At 42.5% G+C, this 22,720-nt stretch overlaps 1 protein-coding gene across 2 annotated transcripts in view; it reads right to left on the bottom strand.

The window, feature by feature from the left end:
* TRPC5 (transient receptor potential cation channel subfamily C member 5) overlaps positions 1–22,720 on the bottom strand; it is a 133,509-nt gene that overhangs the window by 92,094 nt on the left and 18,695 nt on the right. For both annotated transcript variants that reach the window (XM_032766983.2, XM_032766982.2), the window contains exon 2: positions 1,374–1,772. In XM_032766983.2, the coding sequence (XP_032622874.1) occupies positions 1,374–1,751 (378 nt within the window). In that variant the 5' untranslated portion in view covers positions 1,752–1,772. The remainder of the gene's footprint in view (positions 1–1,373; positions 1,773–22,720) is intronic.

Below are 22,720 nucleotides of genomic sequence, written 5' to 3'. Positions count from 1 at the left end.
TACCTGTTCCTCAGTACTTTACTGTAGCCATCTGGCCTTGCCCCATCACAGTACCAAACAGCAGCCCACTTATCAGCTACATTATTTTAAATGAGGATGAGAGAAAAAATTGTACAGTACAAAGGTAACATTCATGGGCCCTGATCTTGCAAACACTTTTGCAGGTGCTTAATTTTAAGTACTGGCCAGTTCATTGACTTCAGTAGGATGCTCATGTGTTAATGTTAAGCACATGTGTGACCCAGGGTCTGTTACAGGTCCGCTTCTTGCCTAAACCACAGAGGAAATGAGTTATTGGTACCCACACTACAGTGCTTATTATCAAGCTTGTAGCAAACTCATCCTCTTTGCTCTGGAGGTCTCGGTTCAAACCCAGTCTGTTGGTACGGCCGTGCCAATGCCATGGCAGCTGTCACATGTGTACAGGTTAAGTCAATGGACTGCTCACTCTGCTTAAAGCTAAGCACATGCATCAGTGTTTGCAGTGTTGGGGATCTGTCTTTGAAAATGGATTCCTGTTTATATCAAGAAACAATAGCTTAATTAATATTGGAATTTAATTAAAAAACCACTAAATTGCTACACAGAGTATCTATCAGTAATCACTTTACCCACATCCTTAGTTTGGATATGTGAAATGAATACTAATCTGAAACTGAAACTGCAGGAGGATTTAAGTAATGGCAGAATGTGATTACTTCATTGGAAATTGGAGCAGGAGCCAAGGCCACGTCTAGAACTACGCGCCGGATCGGCGACGTTAAAATCGATTTGCTCGGGGATCGATATCGCGTCTGGATGCCTGGGACCGCGATATCTCGTCATCCAGAGCGTTTCTTAGATCGATTCGGAACTTCCAGCTGAACAGACCGGACTTCCGATTCGACACAGCGAGCGCGCGGGATCCGATCCCACGCGGTGAAGACGGGTGAGTAAATCGATTTTAGATATTCGATTTCAGCTACGCTATTCTCGTAGCTGAAATTGCGTATCTAAAATCAATTTAATCTCGTAGTGTAGACCTGGCCCAAGACTGACACAGCTACTCTTACAAACAGGATCAAAGAATCTTTCATTAGGATCTTTTGTGTTTTCTGTGTTGTACAGCACCTCCAACAGCACAGTACCCCCACATCACCTCCCCAAACTGTTCTGGGACACTGGCTCAGAACTGATTCAAAGGGAAATGTGCTCTCTACAGAATCAACAACATCTTGGGATTTTCCATAGTGATGTCATATTCAATTAATAGCCAGGCCTTATCTAGCTGAGTCTGTGATCTGTCCAGACCCTCTGGAGCTTCTGAACAGTTGGGTATCTCTTACCAAACCATTAGCTAGTATAAAAATTCCTTGCCTGAATATTTGACTAACCTGCTTTTCACCACTTGGCTTCCTGTAACTCAGAAGCAGCTCCACGGCTCCAACCACCTCCTTCCGTATTGCATACAACAGAGCATCTCCCACATAAATACTGTGGCTCAGCAGTAACTCCATGATCTCCAGGTTTTCATTCTCTATGGCTATTAAAAGGGCACTGCGTCCGAGAGGATCCATACAGTTAATGTTGATGTTGTAGTAGATTTCTGCCTCTTGTAAGGCATGTTTCACACTGGCATAGTCTCCCTTCTCCACAGCAATGAGATAGGCCTTCTCTTCCTGCGAGAGCTCTGCCTCTGCTCGCACAATCTGCAATGGGATCCGGTCTCTGTACGGTGAATAATTTACCTTTTTGTAGTATAGCTGGGCCATTGTTCATAGTGACTGTGCAACCTATTCGGAAGAAAGAAGAAGGAGACTTAGGGACTGAAATTACAGCAACTACTAGCTCCCATTCAAGTGGAACAAATTGCTGAAGGTCAATCATTGTGAAAGTTTCAGGCTTATTTTCAGTCCAATGAGTTTAATACTCCCCAACACTCATCAAATGAGGGGCTACATGGAAAAGTAGAAGTTGCAGTGTCATATTCCTCAGGACAATGCACAAAGTGACACTGGTTGTACTTTAAATGCCATGCCAATGATATTCTTTATCTGCTAACCAGCACCAGCTGTTGTTAGTGGACTATCCATCAAATGTGTGAATAAGTGGATTTCTCACCTCTGCTATGTTTCCACTCAGTGTTTTTCCTCTCCCTTTATAATCATTGGACCATGTCCTCAGCTGGTATAAATCATCATAGCTCCATTGAAGTCTATGGACCTGTGTTGATTTACACCATCCAAAACTGGCCTGTTATACTTAATGAATTTTCCTTTTATTATGTGCTCTCTCACTTGCTATCTTTTTTTTTTCTCCCTTTGAAGAAGGGATTAATTTCCCCCCTGTGTTTATACTCTGACCTGGTCACAGTTTTATTTTAAAACCTCAGCACATTTTTTTAATTTAACTTTCTCCCATTTATAAATAGCTCCTGAAGATGGGTTCACGTTCACAACACGCTGCAACTCCCTAGAGTCAGCAGGGCTGCCTGCAGCCTAGGAAAAAACTTCATTTGAACAAGTGTAGCAAATTGAACTTCATCTTCATCCCATCACTACTTACTAGCCCACAAGGCTACCTAACAAATAGGCCAGGTACACATGCAACAGAGGCTTCAAGCACCAGTGCAGCCTGCCAGTCCCTGCAAGGGCAGCAGTCAGGCAGGTACGCCGAAGCCACGGGACCAACGGACCTCCTGCAGGCAAGCCACCAAAGGCAGCCTGCCTGCCATGCTTGGGGTGGCAAAAAAGCTAGAGCCGCCCCTGAGCACATGGGATGGAAAAGCATCACCCTGAGGATACAGGGGCCTTCAGACATTGTTTAATGTTGTTGTCTGCAGGCTGGGGCCAATGAGGCCCAAAAAGTCAGTATCATAGCAGCACATAAGTTAAAAACACTGGTTAGAGCTGTTTGCCCAATGCAGAACTGTTCCACGCAGCAAATTTAACAGGGTTTTGTGTCATTCAGTTTTATGCCAGGTGGCAAGGTGAGATTTTTAAGGGGAGAAAACAGATGGAGAAGGAGGGTTTTGTGAGTCACACACAGGCCTGGGAGTCAGGAGGTCTGGGCTTTATTTTTAGCTTTGACACAGATCCCCATACAAGAGCGACATCTTTTCTTACTTGTGCTTTCAATGATGTGATCAGCCTCAGTTTTTTATGCTGAAGAAGTATTCTGTCAAGATTGACAAGCCAAAAAATAGACCAGCTTTCCATTTATCAGGTCTGACCTTCTGTAACCCAAACAAGTATTCACTTGTTCTATCCCAAATAGAGAGTTTATTATTTTCTTACTGCTAGACTACCAATAACTCAACCAGTGTAACACGTTGTCCTGCACACGCACCTGTTTTTTTTAGTGTTATTGTGATGCCTTGTTTATATGTGCAGTAAAACTATTAGTGAAGGTAGGGAAAATATTTTCATTCCATCCACTTGTTGTGCAGTGAGTGCAAATACTTTTTATTGTAATCTGCATAAATATCTAAATCTGAAGTGTGTGTTCACAGCATCTCGCTACTTAGTGTGAAATTTAAATTTCACTGAATCAGCTGAGGGGCTAACCAGTCAGACCTGATGTGGCAGTTTCCTATTGTACAGAATATTGCACTACAGGTATATCTCTGCTCTCTACAATGTGGCTTCAGAAGTGCTTGCCATAGGGCAGCTGTATTTGGTAGATTAAGGACTTAATCAGATTCTCTGTTAGCTCAAGTGTTCAGGCCAGGAGTGGCCAACCTGTGGCTCGGGAGCCGCATGCGGCTCTTCGGAGGTTAATATACGGCTCCTTGCACAGGCACCGACTCCAGGGCTGGAGCTGCAGATACTAACTTTCCAGTGTGCCAGGTGGTGCTCACTGCTCAACCCCCTGCTCTGCCCCAGGCCCTGCCCCCACTCCACCCCTTTCCCCAAGGCCCCTGCCCCTTCCCCCCAGCCTGCAATGCCCTCACTCCTCCCCCATCCCCTACCAGAGCCTCCTACGCATGTGAAACAGCTGATTGGACAGGCGGACGGCATTGACTAGTGGGGCTGCCGGCGGGCAGGAGGCACTGGGGGCTGGAGGGCGGGAGCTGATGGAGGGCTGCTGACATATTACTGTGGCTCTTTGGCAATGTACGTTGGTAAATTCTGGCTCCTTCTCAGGCTCAGGTTGGCGACCCCTGGTTTAGGGGCTTGTGTTTTCTGAAACAGGAAGATCCAAGTTCTATCCCAGATGTCACCATGAAATCATGGGTGAGTACTGGCATGCAGCAAAGGGACATCTGTGAATGTCTTAGAAGGCCATATATTCATTAGAATGGGTTAGGCCAGTCAGAAAATGCTCTGTGAGAACCCCTGCTACTGATGAATATGGGAGTATTTCTCAATTTACAAGAATTACAGCTCCACTCACATCTGTTTAAACCATTAGAAGCACATATGCTTTAGAAACAATCTGAGATATGGTTCAAGCCTTGCACAACCCGTCTTAAGTAGTTTGGCTTTGTTTCTTGACGCTAAACATAGTGGCTTCTGTTATTTTGTTGCACATATTGTCTGTGGTATTTGGATGCTGAAGTGACATAACTTAAAGAGACAGGTCAATGTGCTAAGATAGTAGTCAGTGAGTAAGGCAGCCAAGCCATTCCCAGACTGATTATTTTCTGTGTCCCCGCCCTTCTGACGTAGTCTAAAAATCACAGCCCTTGCTGATATGGTTATGTCAGTTACATTTGTTAAGTGTAGACTTGGCCTAAGTGACTTAGGAGCTCAGCACCTATTGACATTCAATAAGACTTAGGCTCTTAAGTGGTCAAGAAACTGAAAAATGGAGCTATCCAGCTCCTATGTTACTTAGGCCTGGTCTACATTACCCGAGGTCTAAAAGGCATCATTCTGGCCAGAAAGATGGGAGCTATAATGCAAGGATATCAGCAGGTTGCAGGGAGTTAAGATGTCAACAGGATATGGAAAGGGCCTGGAAGCAAGGAAGGACTGAAGTGACCCTCAGCGAAGTGAGAGTGACGCAGAGGATGACATGAGAAGGGAGACATCATTCTCTTGTGAAGATTGATGTTTCAACGTGCCTGAGATCTTTTAGTGAGAAATTCAAGTCCAGCTGGACATCTTTTACTCCTATTTCTATTTGCTTTCATTGGCCAAATTCTGCAATGATTTTCAATCACTGCCATCCTGTGAAAGTCAGTGGAGTGGGCTGGGTGTAAATTATTCAAGAATTTAGTCCATTGTCTTTCCAATAGCTTTTTGTAAAGGAAAAAAACCCACAATTCATATTAACTTTTAAAACAGAGAGATCCTGGCCCCCAGTATAGCCTAAGGTTCTGATCCACCAAAGCATTTGCTTCATTTCAAGCACGTGAGAAGCCCCATAAAATCAGAGTAGGAAAAATTCACCAACTGAATTTGCTCTGAATTATTCATTCAGCTCTGTTAAATACGCAGTCACTTGTACAGCTGCTCCTCCCTCAAACAAACCATTTCCGGGGGTGGAAATGATAGCATACAATGTCCAAGCTAATATATTTCTCATTGGGTTACATTGCAGATTGACCAAGCTGTTTGTTAACTCTTGTTTGTATGTTCAGATTTAGATCTAGAATGGATGAGGAGGGGTTGTAGATGGAAGTTCTAATCTCATTATATCTTTCCTGTAAAATCGGGACATAAAGCCACCCATTAGCAAAATGATCACATATACTCAGACAGCTAACAAATTACCGCAAGTGCTACTGTACAGTGTTTCACTCACTTTCATACTTCACTGGTCTGCTGTGAGCAACATCATACACATAAAGAAGTGATGATTGCTGATCAACAGATTTGCATTGACCATTGCTGCTTATTTATTCTAGAGAGAGAAATGTGCCCTCTTATAAGCATTTAGGGAAATAAAAAAAAATTGGTGAAATCAAACTTAGAAAAGATCTGTGTAAGTCCCAGGGACATCAAAGGGAAGCAGCAGCGAAGTATTTGAAATGTAGCAAAAACAGAAACATGGCTGCTATTACACAGTGACTTTAATGTACTGAAATCTGCACAGAAAGCTTGAAAAATATACATTTTTCATTTGACTTCCTTTCACAGAGCAAAGTCTCCTCCTAGCCAAGTTAATATTTGGGACTAGGGAATGGTGTTCTGAATGGTACACGTGCTGGATTTCAAAAGCATCAATGACTATATAAACACTATGTATGTGATGGTGATATCCAAACAATAAAATGCAGAGCATTGTAAATTACATATCACATGGTCCATACTTTACCATTTACCTTTGACTATATTGACTGCCTCAAGTTCATTTATTCGCTCTTTATCAGATCTACTTGTAATATTCCAAACCTTCAACAGCTTCAAAAAGCCGCTATTTTTATTTAAGTTGCCTCTTAAAGAAATGGGAGTTTTATCCCTTTAATGTAGCCATTTAAAACCTCTATAAATGACCTGAAATAGCTTTTCTGTACCCACAGCATTAAGGTCTGAACTCTCAGCATCTTCCAGGGTATTTCCCATTGGATAGATTGGCATTATCCCTTTGCAAAGGAATAAATTTCCCTTTCTAGTGCTGCAGAGTCAGGAGACATCAGAGATCAAATATGTCAGTTCTCCAGGAATGAATACTGCCCATCCTTGACTTTGGGCCAGTGTAGTTTTGGAAGAGACAGTCCACAAACAGGGAGGAAGAAAGAAGCCTTTCTCTGAGTTGTAGCTGAAACAAAAAATGGCTCTTGTTTGAAGCTATTGAGAGACTTAATACATTTCATGGCATATGCAAAACCCAGAGAACTCTATTCCCATACCATTCTAAAGCATACAAACATAACAGCACTAACTTAGGATGCACCAGATGAGCCGGATATGGCTCTGTCTCCAAGAGGTGCAAAAATAATAAAATAATTAAACTCCTTTTTTTTCCATAACACTTCTTCCTCTGGAGAAATGCACATTGATAAGCTTCATAGAAGAAGTGGATTTGAGGAGGCACAAGGGGTGGTATGGAAGATGGCACAAAGATAAGACTGAGACAAGGAAACAAAAGAAATGGTCAGGTGGGAAGCTTGAGTGACATGAAGGAAGCACTGGGGATGTAGGAAGAAATGAAATAAGGGAAATCTTATTATTAATAACTATATCCCTCCATAGATAGATACTATCAATGATGGGGACACACAGCTGCCAATCATGAATGCTGCTTTCTGCCACTGTGAACATTTCGTGATATTTCATCAGATTTTCACAGGATAATTTCTCAGGAATTTTTGGCATTTGTTTGATTCTGCCCATCACATTTCACAGGATATAATCCAGGGCATGACATTCTAAAATTCTCATCCCTTGCGACTTCTGGTGAAGACTTAAAATGCAATGAGTCAATGTTAGTTTGTTTCCTTCTAATAAAATAGGACAATCTAGATAACGGGTTTATTTTTTATCACTTGTTTTGCCTGATGATTGACAGATAGACAGATGACATAAATCCCAGGGCCTAACTATGTAATGAAAGCAGAATATATATGTACATATATATAGTTTAATTGCAGGAACTTATTGCTGACAACTGTTGTGAACATCTGCCTAAGTGATGAAAACAAGAATCAAATACTCAAAAGCCACCTTTCCTGCTTGATGGGGCTCAGAGTGAACAGCCGAACAAAATCGCAGATTGGAGTAGTCAATCAAATACTGTATCTGTCACTGTGCAAATAACACATTAGTTGTTCCCTTTTAGTGTGAGTGCATTCTGGAAGAGGTTGACAAAATTGTGTGTGTGTAGCATTAAATGTTGTCAATGCATCTTATGTCACTTTGTCCTATGCTTGTATGGCAATTTTTCCTCCTTGCTATCTCAATGAAGACATCATCTGCACTTTTCATTCTCTACCTGGGGCTTGAGCTCTTTGAAAACTGGTAGGTTCAATTAGCTCTTTAGTCATTCTCAGAGTCTGTGCATTTAATAATATTGATCAATTTTAAAAGGTTGTAAAACTGTGTTCTGACATAGTCCAGAAGGGCTATTTAAGTAAATATTATTACATTTACTTAATGGACCTACTGAGTCTGTGACTGGATCCTTTTATATGCCTTAGTTCTTATTCACTAACTATGCCGGAAAAAGTATATGGCTTCTTATGCCCCAGCTTGCAGGCTGATCTGCACAGGGAGACCCCTGTACTGGTACTGAGCCCCCTTATCTTCAGTGGGGCTCTTTGCAGATGCAAGGGCCTGACTGAATGGATCTCACTGCAGGATCAGGGCTTAAGAGTCCCACATCCTAGATGCCAGCTGAGATTTATATTCTGAGTAGAAGAGGTCCTTTTTTTTAAAGAGGTGGCATTTTAATATTGTTAAATGCTCTGAACGTAGAACTCACCATTGAGGCAAAGTGAATTTTACATGGATGTGTGACAGTCGAGGTCCAGATACCCCAGGGGGAGAAGAGGGAGTCTGAACCCCAAAGAATAAGCAATTGAATCAACTTATTGTATACAATATTATTATCTTATAAAAGTGTACTGAGTACAATGCCTAAAAACTGATGTCAGGCTGGTCATGAATATCATTCCCTGATGGATGGTGTGTTAAGATTTATGTGTGTGTGCTGAAAATATGTTCCTAAAATGTGTATTGGGGCTGACTTGATAAACAAGTTTGTCCCAGTCTAAGGAATATTGTTTTGCCTATTTACCCGTCTCTCCAATGTAAATTGATCAAGGTGATGCCAGAGACAATGGAAGTTACATTTCAATATGAATCAACAGGGAGGTGGGAAATCAACAGGAAGAAACAAACAGCAGGGGAGAAGAACTTTATCTGGGGATAGACACTTCAGAAGAACACATTTCCAAGGTTTGCTACTATACAAAGGAGGGGAGAGAACCTTTTTGTTATCCATTGCTTATGGGGAAAAAGAGGCCAGTGCTATGGAAATCTCTGAAAGCTGGATCCTTCAGCAGGGTGGGTTGAAGACTCTGAGAACTGACTGTAGATGAGGAATTGCCCGAGACCACATTTATAATCTGTTAAATTTAGACATTAGAAAGCATATTTTTTACTTTTGTTTTGTTTGTGACCATATCTTCCTTATTTTATCTTGCTCGGTATCATTTACACCCATGTTCTTTATTAATAAACTTATCCTTAGTTTTACTATAAACCATGCTGTGTATTAAGTTAGAGTGTGTCCTCAGAAAGCTAACACGCTAGTGTGTACACTGTCTCTTTGGACTCAATAATTTCTGTGAGTGTCCAATGATAGTGACTGGACCCCGCAGAAAGATGCTTCTGGGGAACTGGGGTTCAATGGATGTTACCTGCAAACTTGCAAAGCAAGATTCAGATGGGCAGAGTCTCAGGAAGTTTGCTGGTGAGGCAGACATCTAGTGGTATGATAGGAAGCTGACACACAGTTTCCGCTCCAGCAGAGCTCACTCTTGCTGAGGCAGAGAGGTAACACGGTGACTTATGGTCCTGGTCTCCCTGACACACGCACACACTCCGTTCCCCTGGGGCCCCTCCCCTGGAATATTCTACTCTGTTCTCCTTAGACTCTAATACCATGCCCATCACTATGGTATCTGAACACCTTTACAAACCATACATTGCAATCAGAAGGAGAAAGTTATTCCACAGCAGGACAGAAATTTCTTCTAAAGCTTTTCTCGGAGGACCCTGCAGCAGTCAGGCTGTGGCTGGCTGCCTGACATGCACAGTGTTTGTATCTCAAGGTCTGTTGACAGTCAAGACAATTTATCTGCAACAAAAAAGACCGATATTCTCCCTTTCATCCCTGATGTTTCCCATTTCTGCTTTTTTTCTCCCTTATGGTTCCTTCTGCTCCAAACTCTGGGGTCTGTCAACCTTGATATTGTCTTTTAACAGAATTTTCCCTTTAAAATGTTGGATTCAGAGAGTATGGTTCTATACTGGTGTGGCTTAAATAAAATATTCTCTATTTGCACCTGGTGGGATTTTTGCAAGTTATGTTAAAAATACAAATTATTTACATTCCAGCTTCATCTTGTAGGCAAACCTCTTAATTAATTCACTAATTGTTCTGGGGCTGAGGGGTTGGAAGACACCTGAAGTGGGACTAAAAGAAGCCCAGTATTCTGCGAGGGGGTCTCCGAGGAGATAAGAAGAATCATGCTGGCTAGAGAGTGTCCTCCCATGTTTGTTATCCACTAGCTGAGACTAGAGCAGTTCTCATCTAACACCCTGCACTGTCCAGGCCATAATACATGTACAGATGCTATGATAGAGTATCTCCTTTAGCAACTAGAAGTATAGGAAGTTAGGCACCTAAATATCTTTGAAGATCTGGGCCATAGTACCTGAAAACCATGGCTTCTTGTAGTTAAGAGGGCACTACCGTCTGCTGGTCAGAACTGGGGGTTGGGAGTGAGAAGTTCCTGAATCTGAGTCCAGGTTTTTCTACTGAGTGGATATGTGATCCTGAAAAAGTTGTATAACTTCTCTATAGCCCCTTTTTTATTCACAAACCCTCTACACGGGGCTGCTCTGAGGCTTAATGAATTAATGTCTGTTAGACATTTTGAGATCATCAAATGAAAGATGCTAAACATGCTCAAAATATTATCACTAACTTATGTACAGATTTTAATCTCTTAAGAAGTTTGTCACGGGTGAGGATAGTCAAGTTCTGGAACTGGCTTCCATGGGAGGTTGTGGAATCCCCATCATCAGAGGTTTTTAAGAACAGGTTAAACAAACACCTGTCAGGGATGGTCTAAGTTTACTTGCTCCTTCCTGAGCATGGGAGGATGGATGAGATGACCTCTCATTTCTATGATTCTATAAATTGCAGCAGTCCAAGTTCTTTGTTACTGCCCCGCAGCACATCTGCATTAAGTTGCTGCAGTGCAAATTTCCCTAAGGTAGATAAGTCTGTCCCTCCTGGAAATTTCAAGCTGAAATGCCAGCCCATGTCCTGAAATCCTTTGCTGAATCAAACAGAAAAGCTACCAGACCAACTCCTCTTATGATCAGAGAATGTGGGAAAGTGTCTTTAAAATAGACGTGGGGTGGGCTGGAGGCAAGGGAGAAAAGACGATCTTATTGCGGGTATTCATTTTCAGCTCAGAACATTAGAATGGTCCATCAATTTAACATAAGCCTCTTATACCAAGATTTATCAGCAGACAAAGAGCAAATGTCTGGCCTGTGAAGAAAGACAATGTCAAATCGACTACTTACCTTTTGTACTTTTTCTTTTTAAACATTCTGATTAGAATGGTTGTACTGAGCTAGGATATTGGAGGATATTTTGATTCATTACTAATTTTTCTTTTAAATTAAAAATTTGTTTTTTTAAAAATCCCAATCATTGCAAAAATAAAAGCCAATCTATATGTTCCGTTCCATATCCAAAAACAAAAAAAGGCAAGTGACTGAATGATTATACTGATTCTCTCCCTAGTGGGAGCTGCATTTCCCAGTGAGCAGACAAACTGTAAGCCGTATCAACTCCATTGACTTTCATTTGCACAGCTGTGGATTTGGCTCACAAAAGTCTAAACGGTATCCACTAAACATGGATGGAAGTTAATTTTTCCAACATTTATTAAGCCATTTTGGAGGTCACATTTAACCAGTGAGTGGTAAATTACAGAGCACAATCTACTCTGTGGTGCGTCCACATTATGTCCACATTGTGTTATTCAAACAAGTCCCCAGAATTATTCACCTGGATTGACCTATCACTGGTTAGGTGCCCAAATGGACATGGGATGCCTTCTGATTGTTAACAAGAACAATAGCACTGAGCAGGTCATGGGCAGATGCCTCCTTCTGGAGCAGCGGTAGGCAACCTGCGAGCCACAGGCTGCACATGGCATGTAAGGGTAATTCCCTGGCGTGCCCTGAGACCGTTTGTGTACATCAACTGTTCACATGGGAGCTGCGGGAAACAGCATGGGCTGGCCACCGCTTCCTGCTGCAGGTGGCCATGCCTGCAGAGGGTCGATGTAACAAACTGTCTCGCAGCCCAACAGCAGATTACCCTGATGGACCACATGTAGCCTGCGAATCGCAGGTTGCCCAACACTGCTCTGCAGGTTCCACATCGGCACAGGGATCTGGTATTATAAAGAAGAGAGGCTTCTCCCAGTATGGCCCCATCTGCAAACTCAGTACAGTTTCTTTCCCAACCCTTCTAATCTGCATACACCACACTAAGGCTCAGTGTATACTGGGGAAGTTGCACTAATGTAACTATCCTGATGTCAATTACTGGGGTAAATTGTACTAGTAAAAAACCCATTTTGTAGTGGTGCAGTATTCCAAACATTTGTGGCTTATTTTGATGTAATTACATTGATACAGGGCTGGTCTACACTATGGGGAAAAATCGATCTCAGATACGCAACTTCAGCTACCTACTGGTCAGGGCGAGCATATTTCTAGGGAGTAGGATGTGCAAGGGAGTTGCTCTGCTCCTGCTTAGGCTTTACCTGTTATGTGGGGATGAAATGGCTGGCCTGTTTTCCCCATAAGCCCCTCGTAAACAGGTTTCAAGCAAGGAATGTCTGCAGGGGATACAGCCCACCGTCCACCCACAACATAGCAGCTCATGGGCCCTACCTTGGCCACTGGTTCAGCCCTTGGGATGAGACAATGGCTACAAACCCCTATAAGGAATCTTGTGTATGCTTCTTCCATGTGGAGATTCAGTGGCCATGGCCCCACACTAAGCCCCCATTCATGGTCTATCTTGTGGTGGTGGCGTGAAGCTCAGCTCCCTCGAGCACAGCAGGCAAGGCCTCAGGCATGGGTATTTTGCATGTGCTGCCTCCTGTGATAGGATGTGCAAACCCCAGACTGGGCAACCCTGCCCCTCCAGTCCAGCAGAGCATGCAGCTAACTGGAGAGGAAGCTTAAAAGGGAGACTCTCAGATCAGAAAAAGGAAGGCTGGGGAGGAAGATGGCTCTTCCTGAGGACACTTGAACAAGGGTGCTGACGAAGCCTCACTGTGAGGAAGAAGACTGCAGGCTGAGCTCAGCTGAGACTGTAGGTTTAGTTGTTATTTCTTTTCTTTTGCTCTCTTCTATTGGGCTTGGAGGCTTTGGGGAAGAGTGATGGTAGGAAGGAAGTGACCCTGGGAGGCAGCTCTGAAGGCACTCCCGAGTGCCTGACGCTCACCTGATCAGACAGCAAGTGTGAAAAATTGGGATGGGGGGGTAATAGGACCCCATACAAAAAATAAGTCCCAAATATTGGGACTGTCCCTATAAAATCGGGACATCTGGTCACCCTACTGATGCTGCATTCTCTGACAGGGCTCTGGCTCAGAGCCTGGTGGAGTAGGGGGCAGGGGCTAGGCCCCCCTACCAAGTGCCCTTGTTGCAGGAGGGACATAAACCTCATTTCCACCCCTCTTCATCCCTCTCTAATAAAGAGAGGGTAAGGACATTGAAAACCCTGAGGTAAGAATAAGCCACATACAAGGGTTAGGATCTGCACCAAAGGCCCTTCCTGCTGGAAGACAAGAGTCTGGAAACTGGGTGCACTAACCATTAGACCCCTTGTTGTTCTGAGGTCTCTCCTACACATCCGCATACTGTCCCAGAACAAATTTCATAGAGAGTAAATAGGAGACTTCAGTCGCCAAGACATCTGCCTGTCTATATTAATGTTCTCATCTCTTCCATGAGAGATACTCCTTCTGTAAAAAAAAATTACTTAAAACAAAAATCCAACCAACCTACTAAAATGACCCCCAGGTTAGGTGGCTCCATTATATGTGTAACCCCTAACACAGCAAAGCATTTACAGTTTATTAATTTCCTACTTCTCTTCACACGGCCATCAAAAAGTCGTGAATATAAAAATGCACCATTGTGCAATCACAAGGCAATCACAGCCTTCTATCTTCTCAGATACAGAAAACATGATGCTAATTATGTCTGCCCCACCACATCACCACTGCGTTCCTCCTCTTTTGATATCTATTCACTTTCAGAAAAGAAATGTCAGTTGAACCAAGAAAGCATCAAGCAAGCAACCCCGTTGTCTTATCTGCTAATACAGCACTAATGTAGCATAGCACCATTATAATCTCTCATATTCTGCATCCACATTCTCTGAACCCATCAGCTATAATCTCTAGCTGTTGCAGCTACCTACAAGGAGTCTTTTTCTGTTACCGCTATTGCTTGAAGAGAATTGTAATCACTTCTTCAATCAACAAGATAATCATTGAACAGAGTCCAATGCCTCTGTACACTGTCACAGTTGCTTCTTCATTGCTATAAGTATAAGGAAGATGCCCATTCATTTAAAAAAATAAAGGATTATAAAATAGATAGCAACATGTCAAATAATTACTTGGGGAGGGAAAGGGCATTTTGGGGAAAGTGTGAAATAACTAGCATTATCATAATTGTTTATACCTCGCTTGGGCCAGATCCTTAGCAGATTTAAATCTGCACAGTTCCATTGGCTTTGCTGGAGCTATACCAGTTTGCAGTAGCTGAAGAGCTTGCTCTAACTAAAAATGTAGCCATTATCTAATATAGCTAGCTAGCTCTTCAGATTTGTATACCGCGTTCATCATCGGAACACCTACAAAGACCCACAACTCAGCATAAAGTCTTCCATGTTTACTAAACAGCAGGAATATAGCACTTTCTCTGCTTTTTCTTTTTAATTTTATCCTTCAATCAGAGGTGTTAGAAAGAGAAACAAACAAAATCCCAAGCCCAGATATCACATTACAGTCCTAGATTCTGCTTTCAAAGAAAAGTGTTTTAGAAGGCAAGACTCACACACACACAAAATCTCAAGGCCCCCGAGGTCATTTTTTATGCTGCAACAAACAGGGTGAAAAGCCCAACTGCACAGTTTATGACCACGCAGGCATGATACTCCACTCTCTCACCCCTTGAGTGGTCACACACACCTCTGCAAAGCAACTACAAAACGTGGTGTCAAATGCTACTGTTTGGACTTGGAAGCATTTTGCACCCTGTATAAATGTAATGGTGATGCAAGAGGCAAAGCAGTGCCCAGATTTTGTTTCTTTTTGGCCATTTTACTATCCTCGTAGTCAAACTGGATTGTTCGTTGCTGGTTTTGTGGAAATGAAAGGAACCTTTGGGGTTTGCTCATTTTGAAATTCTAACACGAGAAAGAGGATCCTTTAACAGGGATCCCACCACAAAACCCAAATTAGGGTGTGAATTTTGAACAGCCTGAATTCCTGGGTTATTCAGATCAGAGATGGGTTTGTTCAAGTTCATTTCTGAAACAAACCCTCCAATGTGAGCGCGATTTGGTTTGGTTACAGTGCTGAGAAGGAGAACCACTGTTTTAAAAGCAATGGGATTTGCTGAATATACTGTTTTATATTGATGGAGATTAGAGATTATCGATTTCAATGGCAACACAACCAGTTTTTGCCCTGCTCTGTCACCTTGGTTTGTTTGTTTAAGCCAGCCCTGCTCTGGACAATCTTCACTGCAGCTTATGTTAAGAAAGACTCTTGACAAAATGACTGCCTCGATTACTCAGGTGAGGGGAACATTTTTAAGGAAACAAGAAAAATTGCACACACACAAATATCAAGGAACAGCAAGAAGAAATCTTTGAAGAAAGAAGATGGGTCTTTTTCCTTGACAAGGCTAAACAAACAGGATAATCTGCAGATAAAAATAAAAAATGTGCATGGAGATCTCATAGAAAAGCAGCTGCCAGTCTCAGATTGGGGAGCTGTGATAAAGCTGTAATCAGAAAGTGCTGTAAATTGTTGCATATTTGAAGATTCACAGAAAGGCTGGGGGAGATAACAACACATTCCTTTATAATAGGAAAATTCTGGTCTCAAGAGAATTAAGCATGTGAATTTAAAAGACATAAATAAATGCTACACAGACATAAACCAGCCTGGAAAAGGAGTTATGCTGTAATATCGCTTGTAAATAAGAGAATTGATGGGATAGGGGGATTTGCTTTTATTAATGCCCTAATAAGGTTATTGAATGATTTCTCCAGCACAAGACTTGCTCTATTCAGTTGTTAGATAATTCTTAGAAGGTGAAGTGGGAGATTTGGGTCAGGAATTTTGAGGAGTAAGTACATTATTTCCAACCTTTACATCTATATTGCACTCCTTGGCTAACAATAATACTTAGCTCTTATAGTTTCTCAGCCATAGATCTCAAAGTACTTGGCAAAGGAATGAAAGTAGCAGTCTTCTATTTTATAGATGGGTAAATTGCAGCAGAGAGAAGAAATGACTTTCCCAAGGTCACACACTGGTAATTGGCACCGAAAGAATAGAATGCAAGTCTCCTGACTCTGAGTCTATTGCTCCATCCACTGGACTAAGCAATTTCCCAAACAGAGAAACACATTGCTACAAGTACATGTCCCTCTCCTTTGGCTGATCGAGTCTGAGAGACTCCAGGTGATGATGCTCTCATTCTCTGGTGTGTGGTGAGTGTCTGGTTAGTTCGTGCCACGGCTGCAGTTAGACTTTGGATGCCTGCTAACAGGAGCACAGCTAAGAAAAGAGGGGAGGAAATAATTTCTGTTCAGAATCAAGGGTAGGACTCTTTGTCTGCATTGTAATGGAAGCAACAGAGGGAAGGGACAGGATTTAAGCAAGTTGAGTGTACGCGTGAAATCCAGACCCCTTTGAAATCAATGGCAAAACTCCCATTTCACCCAACATATTCAAAATATTGTTATACTATGAGGGCCTGATGTAAAACCCACTGAAGGCAACTGAAAGACTCACTCCCAGGGCTCTCAATGGGTTTCTTCAGATCAGGCCTTTGCTTTAGAATTAGCCTAGGCGGTGAGCACTGGCTAGATACCTGGGCCTACTCACCTATTGAAAGCACATTTAAAAAAAAAAGAGAAAAAAAAATCTCCAAGGGTCTTTCATGCAAGTCAAAGGCAGATGACCCCATCCCATAGATAGACAGAGACAGATGGTTCCACTACGTTGGCTAAGAATCTGCATCTCTCTAGGGGAATAGGGTCAGTGGCTCCCTTTACAGTGTTACAGTGTATATTCTCCAACCCCCTTTACTGTCTCCCTTCTGTGTGAAGGAGTCCAGGGCCTCTTCACAACTTCTCCACTGCAGAGATCTTCCTTAACCCTTATGATCAAGGACTGGGATTGTAGCTGGCTCCTTCCCAGGGGACCTACGGGCAAAAGACATCTTGTACTCTCTCTCCTCAGCTTTGTGCACCCATGCAGGGCCATCCACAATGTAGGTAGTGGATGACAGGTGTGTCTTCCCAGGCATGTAATCTGTTCCTTGAAGGGTGGCGCACTTTGCTCTTGTAAAATATGATTCTAATGGTATGTGATGAGAAGTGAAACAAATACAATTAGCACAACCTCATTTTAAACTTTCCTTATAGCTTGTCATGCACCTGAGCAAGGAGCAGGGCTGTTACGTCACATTTTGCAAAGCCTGAAAGATGCCCCATATTGGATGTTGTCCGCTAGTCCCTTAAAGGGACCCTCTCACACTGTTGTGTTTTGTTGTTTTCCTTTTCCTTTTCCCAACATTCTCTCGCCTGGTCTATGATTTCAGTTGCTGTTCCTCTTCACTGTCTTTGTCTGAGGCTGCATTTTAAGATTCCCTTTATTTTTCTCTTGGATTACAGTTTGGAGTTTGCTTTCTTTTGAGTTAATTTGTTGTTGCTTTTAATGGACAAGATATTTCTGTTTTCAAGAGACATCTTAAATTAGGCTCTTTGTAGTTTTTCTTCAAGCGGGCCTTATTTTTTCTGTTCTCTGTTTTTAGATTCAGCTACAGTATAAAAGTGCCTAGGCTTTATTTTAAATTGAGGTATATATTTTCAGGTGACACGTGCATATATACAAAGCAAATGCACAAATATACAAATAAGGCTTTGCATAATTTTGCTGCTCTATTAAATACAGCCACTTGCAAGATCTGCATTTCCCCACGCTTCTAGCTTCCAAATCTCTGCACCTGCTAATTTCTTAATTCTGTTTTCAGTTAGTTGAGGCTTGTGTAATCTTAATTATGCTAACAAGGACGATACTCTTTAAAATATTAACATTTTGTAAACTTTAAAAAACTCCTTTAATTTAATTAGTCCTCATCCTTGGGTCTGTCTTCACTCCAGAACTCAGAGCCCACTTCAGAGCTTTAGTTCTCCTTATCCAGACCCCCTTGAATTTCTTCTGCTGTTCTCTAGTCTACTCCAAGCCCCTCTAGCTCAGCTCTTACACACTCTTGCTTGGCCTTCTTTATCTGCTCTCTAAAAAGAGGAGGATCTTGGAAGTTAATGAGCCTCTTCTCTGAGGCAGTGAACACTCTCAACTCCCCTTGAGTTATATGGGAATTGATGGCACTCAGCACCTCCCAGGAGACTCAGAAAATCTTGTGTGACCTCAACTCTCGCTAGGGGCCATCACCTCTCCAGTCAGCTGGATTTTTTCAGTGCTGCCGTCTACCTTTGCCCCTCTCTCATTCCCTCTCTGCTGCTCCTTTTTGCTCCTCTCTCAGCATCCATCTCTTCACCCCCTCGGGGATCTGAGGATCAACAAAAGACCTCCAAAAACTCCAGGAGCCTGATTCGCCAGAGCCTGGCACATAGTATAGTGATTTATACCTGTGCAAGATGAGTGTCAACCACTACCAAATCTGAATCCTCCACTCAGCCACACGAACGATAACATTCTTCATGAACTTTGCAAATGATTACGCAAGGTGCAGTACAGAGGAGAATCAAGCCCTGGTGCCCTGATCTTGAGTCTAGCTGAGCTGTGGACAGAGGAAGTGAAGACAGTAGGAGTTATGTGACCATATACTACCTTTGCACTCTCCCAATTCCTGGGGCTTCCAGGGGCCAATTCAGCTGCTGCTATAAATTAGAGCAGCCTCAGTGCTGCTCTAACTGATGTTCACAGATAATATCCCTAAGGGGCTGTTCCTCTAGCTAGCAATCACTGGAGTGCAGTAGTACTCCACCCTCTTCCTTCCCCATCTCTTTGGATACACCCTGGCCAGGCAGTCAGTTATACCTGGGGATAAAGGAGATATAGACCGGGATCTGGTTTGTGCTTTTTAGTAGCTATAGCTTGTCTACCTCCATACATCCATGACTTCAATGCATCGCTCTTCTGTTTCCCTGATTTGCTGAGCTGGTTTACGTTTCCTTGGCTTTTGCAGAAAATGTAGGTCAGAGACATGTTGAGCATTCATCAAAACTGTGATTTACTGCACATGAAAGGAATAGTGAGCACTGAACCTGAGAAACAGAAATGTGACTAATTGCCTAATTTACCCAAACAAACATCTACCTGATGAAAATCTTTGTTCTTGGCTTGTTTGTCTCTGTCTACATGCACCCCTAATGTGCTTTTTGCTGTGGTATCAGATGCTGGTCTTTTTTGAATGTCTACACAGAACTATTAAAGCCAGAAGCAAAAAAAGCCTAGCTGATCATTCAGTCCATCTCCCTGCCAAGACAAGGTTCCTGTTTCTTACAGCACAGGTGGTTTATAAGATACCAATTTCTGTCAGTGGAGAAGAAAAGGTATCTGTGCTCAATGACCCTGAAGCGAAATACACAGGCATTAAGTATCAGAGGGGTAGCCGTGTTAGTCTGGATCTGTAAAAGCAGCAGAGAATCCTGTGGCACCTTATAGACTAACAGACGTTTTGGAGCATGAGCTTTCGTGGGTGAATACCCACTTCGTCAGATGCATCACCCACGAAAGCTCATGCTCCAAAACGTCTGTTAGTCTATAAGGTGCCACAGGATTCTCTTCTGCTTTTACAGGCATTAAGGGTGGGTACAAATTAAGCTAGAGCTAGACTAGCCCTGTAGGGGGCAGTGTGAGCCATTCCAGCCTGGGGGGAGCATCAGGAACCTTTTCACCTCAGGAGACACAATCTCTTGTAGGGCTGCCCAGTGCACAGCTGGGGGTATGTACCCTGCACAGTCCAAGGAGATGCCAGGAACCTCCAAATTATTATCTTTTGGCAAAAAATCATGAGTTTTTTTTAATCTTATGGTTTCTGAATGGTTAACTTTTTTGCTTCCTCTGGGCATGCCAGGCCCTGCACTTAGGGCTGATCAGTCTCACCACTGAAAAACAACAGTACTGTTGGGCCAACTTAATGCACCATGGTCATTGTGTATTTTGCACAAAGCAATAATTTAATATATTAAAGAGCCAGCATCATATTTTACACCCTTGCTCATATGTAGCATGAGAGAATTCCTTTGATTTATTAAGATAAACATCACACCAGTTTCACACTGCCTTTGGCAATGAAGAAATACATTTATGTACACACCTGACAAAGCCAAGGGGACTGATTCATGTCTCTCATCTGTGTATTCGCTGCAGAAAGCCTCTGTAACTGCCAGGCAGAGCCCAAAATCAACTGGAGAAAATATGGGCAACACAAACAGTAAAAGAGTGTTGTTCTTCATTACCTAAGCATGGCTGCAGCAGTCTGTTTAGAAACACAGGCCTGCAAACGGCTTGTGTACTACTGGATGGGCATTATTGCCATCATTTCTCTCCTAATTAGAACAAAACATGATATACCGGATTTTTCTGAGTATTATTAAGGGCTTCATCTTGCAAACACGTACTACAAGGCATGATTATGGTCCATAAATGATCCTTACATGGTCCCCATCATGTAGTATCTGAGCATGTCAATCTTTAATACATTCAGCCTCACAACACCCCTTGAGATACTGAAGTGCTGTATCCCAATTTTACAGATGGGGAAGTGAGGCACAGAGAGGTCACCCAGGAAATCTGTGGTAGAACAGGGAATTGAATCCATATCTTCTAAATTCCAGACTAGCATCCTAACAACTGGATCATCCCTCTCTCTTGTTGTGTATGGACTGCAGGGTGAGTCCAGGTGTAGAGGAGCAGAGACTAGCTGCTCATAGACTAGCACAGAAGTCTTCACTAGCTAAATTTTCATTCGCTTGGGGTTCATAACTGCCAGTATGTGTTGACACACTTAGTGGCGACCGATATTATCTTGTTCTCCGGAATCTCAGCTTTCGTATGAAACAAAAGTAAGTCTTTAATCATTAGGGTTGCAAAGTAAACTGCAGACATGTAACCTGAGTCTAAGTGATGCAGAAATGTCCACAAATGTGTCCAGAGAGCCTGAAACAATAGCTCCAAAGGGTGTGAACAACCCCCTTCATCTCAGTAAGGGGTTAACTCAGGTGTCCACAGATGATGATGATTTAGATGCCAGCAATGTTAACTTTCATTTCTCATAGAAACAAGGAGACGGAAGCTATGTCTACACTTCAAATGCTACAGGAACACAGCTGCAGCACCTCTTCAGCGTAGACACTTACTTACTACGGTAACAGAAGGGGTTCTCTCATTGCTGTAGTAAATCTACTTCCCCAAGAGGTGGTAGCTAGGTTGACGGAAAAGTTCTTCCATTAACCTAGAGCTATCTACATGTGGACTTAAATTGCCTTAACTAGATTGCTCAAGAGTGTAGATTTGTCACACCCCTGAGCAACCTAGCTGGGTAGATCTAATTTTCTAGTGTAGACTAGCCCAGAGACTCACAGATTAACAATACTCGCTGTGAGTTTGTAAACTCATTTTGGTGCCACACCTTGGAAGATACCATCACTCACCTTTTTCCCCAGTCAAGAAGAAGCAAAGCCCATGATGCCTCACAGAGCTTATGGGCATATTCAAGCCGTGGCAACAGGGTGCTAAATTCAAGGAACCTCACAGAGCCCCGGATTGTCACTTACTGTAGATTGATACAGCACCTAGCACAATGAGGCACAAATATTCTTTGAGGCCTCTAGGTGCTATAATGATGACGAAAGTCTTATTTCAAAAATGCATTTTCACCCTTCCTTCCTCCCTCCAATGACATTTTTTCGCTGCATGGCTCTGATTTTGGAGGTGTCTTCAGAACTTTTATTTTCCAGAGATTTAAAGCAGATAAAGTTACTAAATAAAAAACAGACCAAATAGGCTAATCTCAGCTCATATGTATAAAACTACTGGAAAGGACACAAAATGAAGATTATTTTGTGTGTGTGTGTGTGTGTGTGTGTGTGTGTGTGTGTGTGTGTGTGTGTATAAGCTCGTTCATAACAATATACGTGATTATGATGACAAATGCCTATTAAAATGGAATTTTAGCAGCAATACTAGTCTAAACATTGTTGCATGCATCTCATTAGCTATTAGCATTCTTGAATAATGTCCATTAAATTTTGTCACCTGCAGTCAAGTTTTTGCAACAATTTGGCAAACATGACTGCTAAAAAGAGGATCCACGGAAAAGCTTGAGAAGCTCTGTGCAACATTCCATAGGAAAACTGGGACGCTTCTAAGATTCTGCACTATGTATGGACAGATTGGACTCTGGCTTTGAGATCACAAGCCAGATTTTTGCCATTGGGTACAGCACTGTAAATCTAGAGTTACTCCACTGACTTCCTTAGAATTACCCTGGATTCACGCTGGTGTCATTGAAGTAGAGTTTAAAAAAATCTTCATGAAAGACAGATTACCTAAAACATTCCAGGCCAGACTGTGGCACACTTCTTCAGGATCACGATTACCATACTCCACAAGTGGTCCCATTAAAATCAATGGGACCACTAGTGGAGGAACGCCATGACTACGCTACAGATTTCTGCTGACACACCTATGCCAGTCAGGGGTCCGAAGAGTTGTGGTCCTTGATCAACATAGCTGTGCCAGTAG

The sequence above is a fragment of the Chelonoidis abingdonii genome, chromosome 8 (assembly GCF_003597395.2).
Source record: "Chelonoidis abingdonii isolate Lonesome George chromosome 8, CheloAbing_2.0, whole genome shotgun sequence".
Lineage (NCBI taxonomy): Eukaryota > Metazoa > Chordata > Testudines > Testudinidae > Chelonoidis > Chelonoidis abingdonii.
The sequence above is the reverse complement of the archived record's forward strand: the minus strand, read 5'-3'. Positions and strand labels throughout refer to the sequence as shown.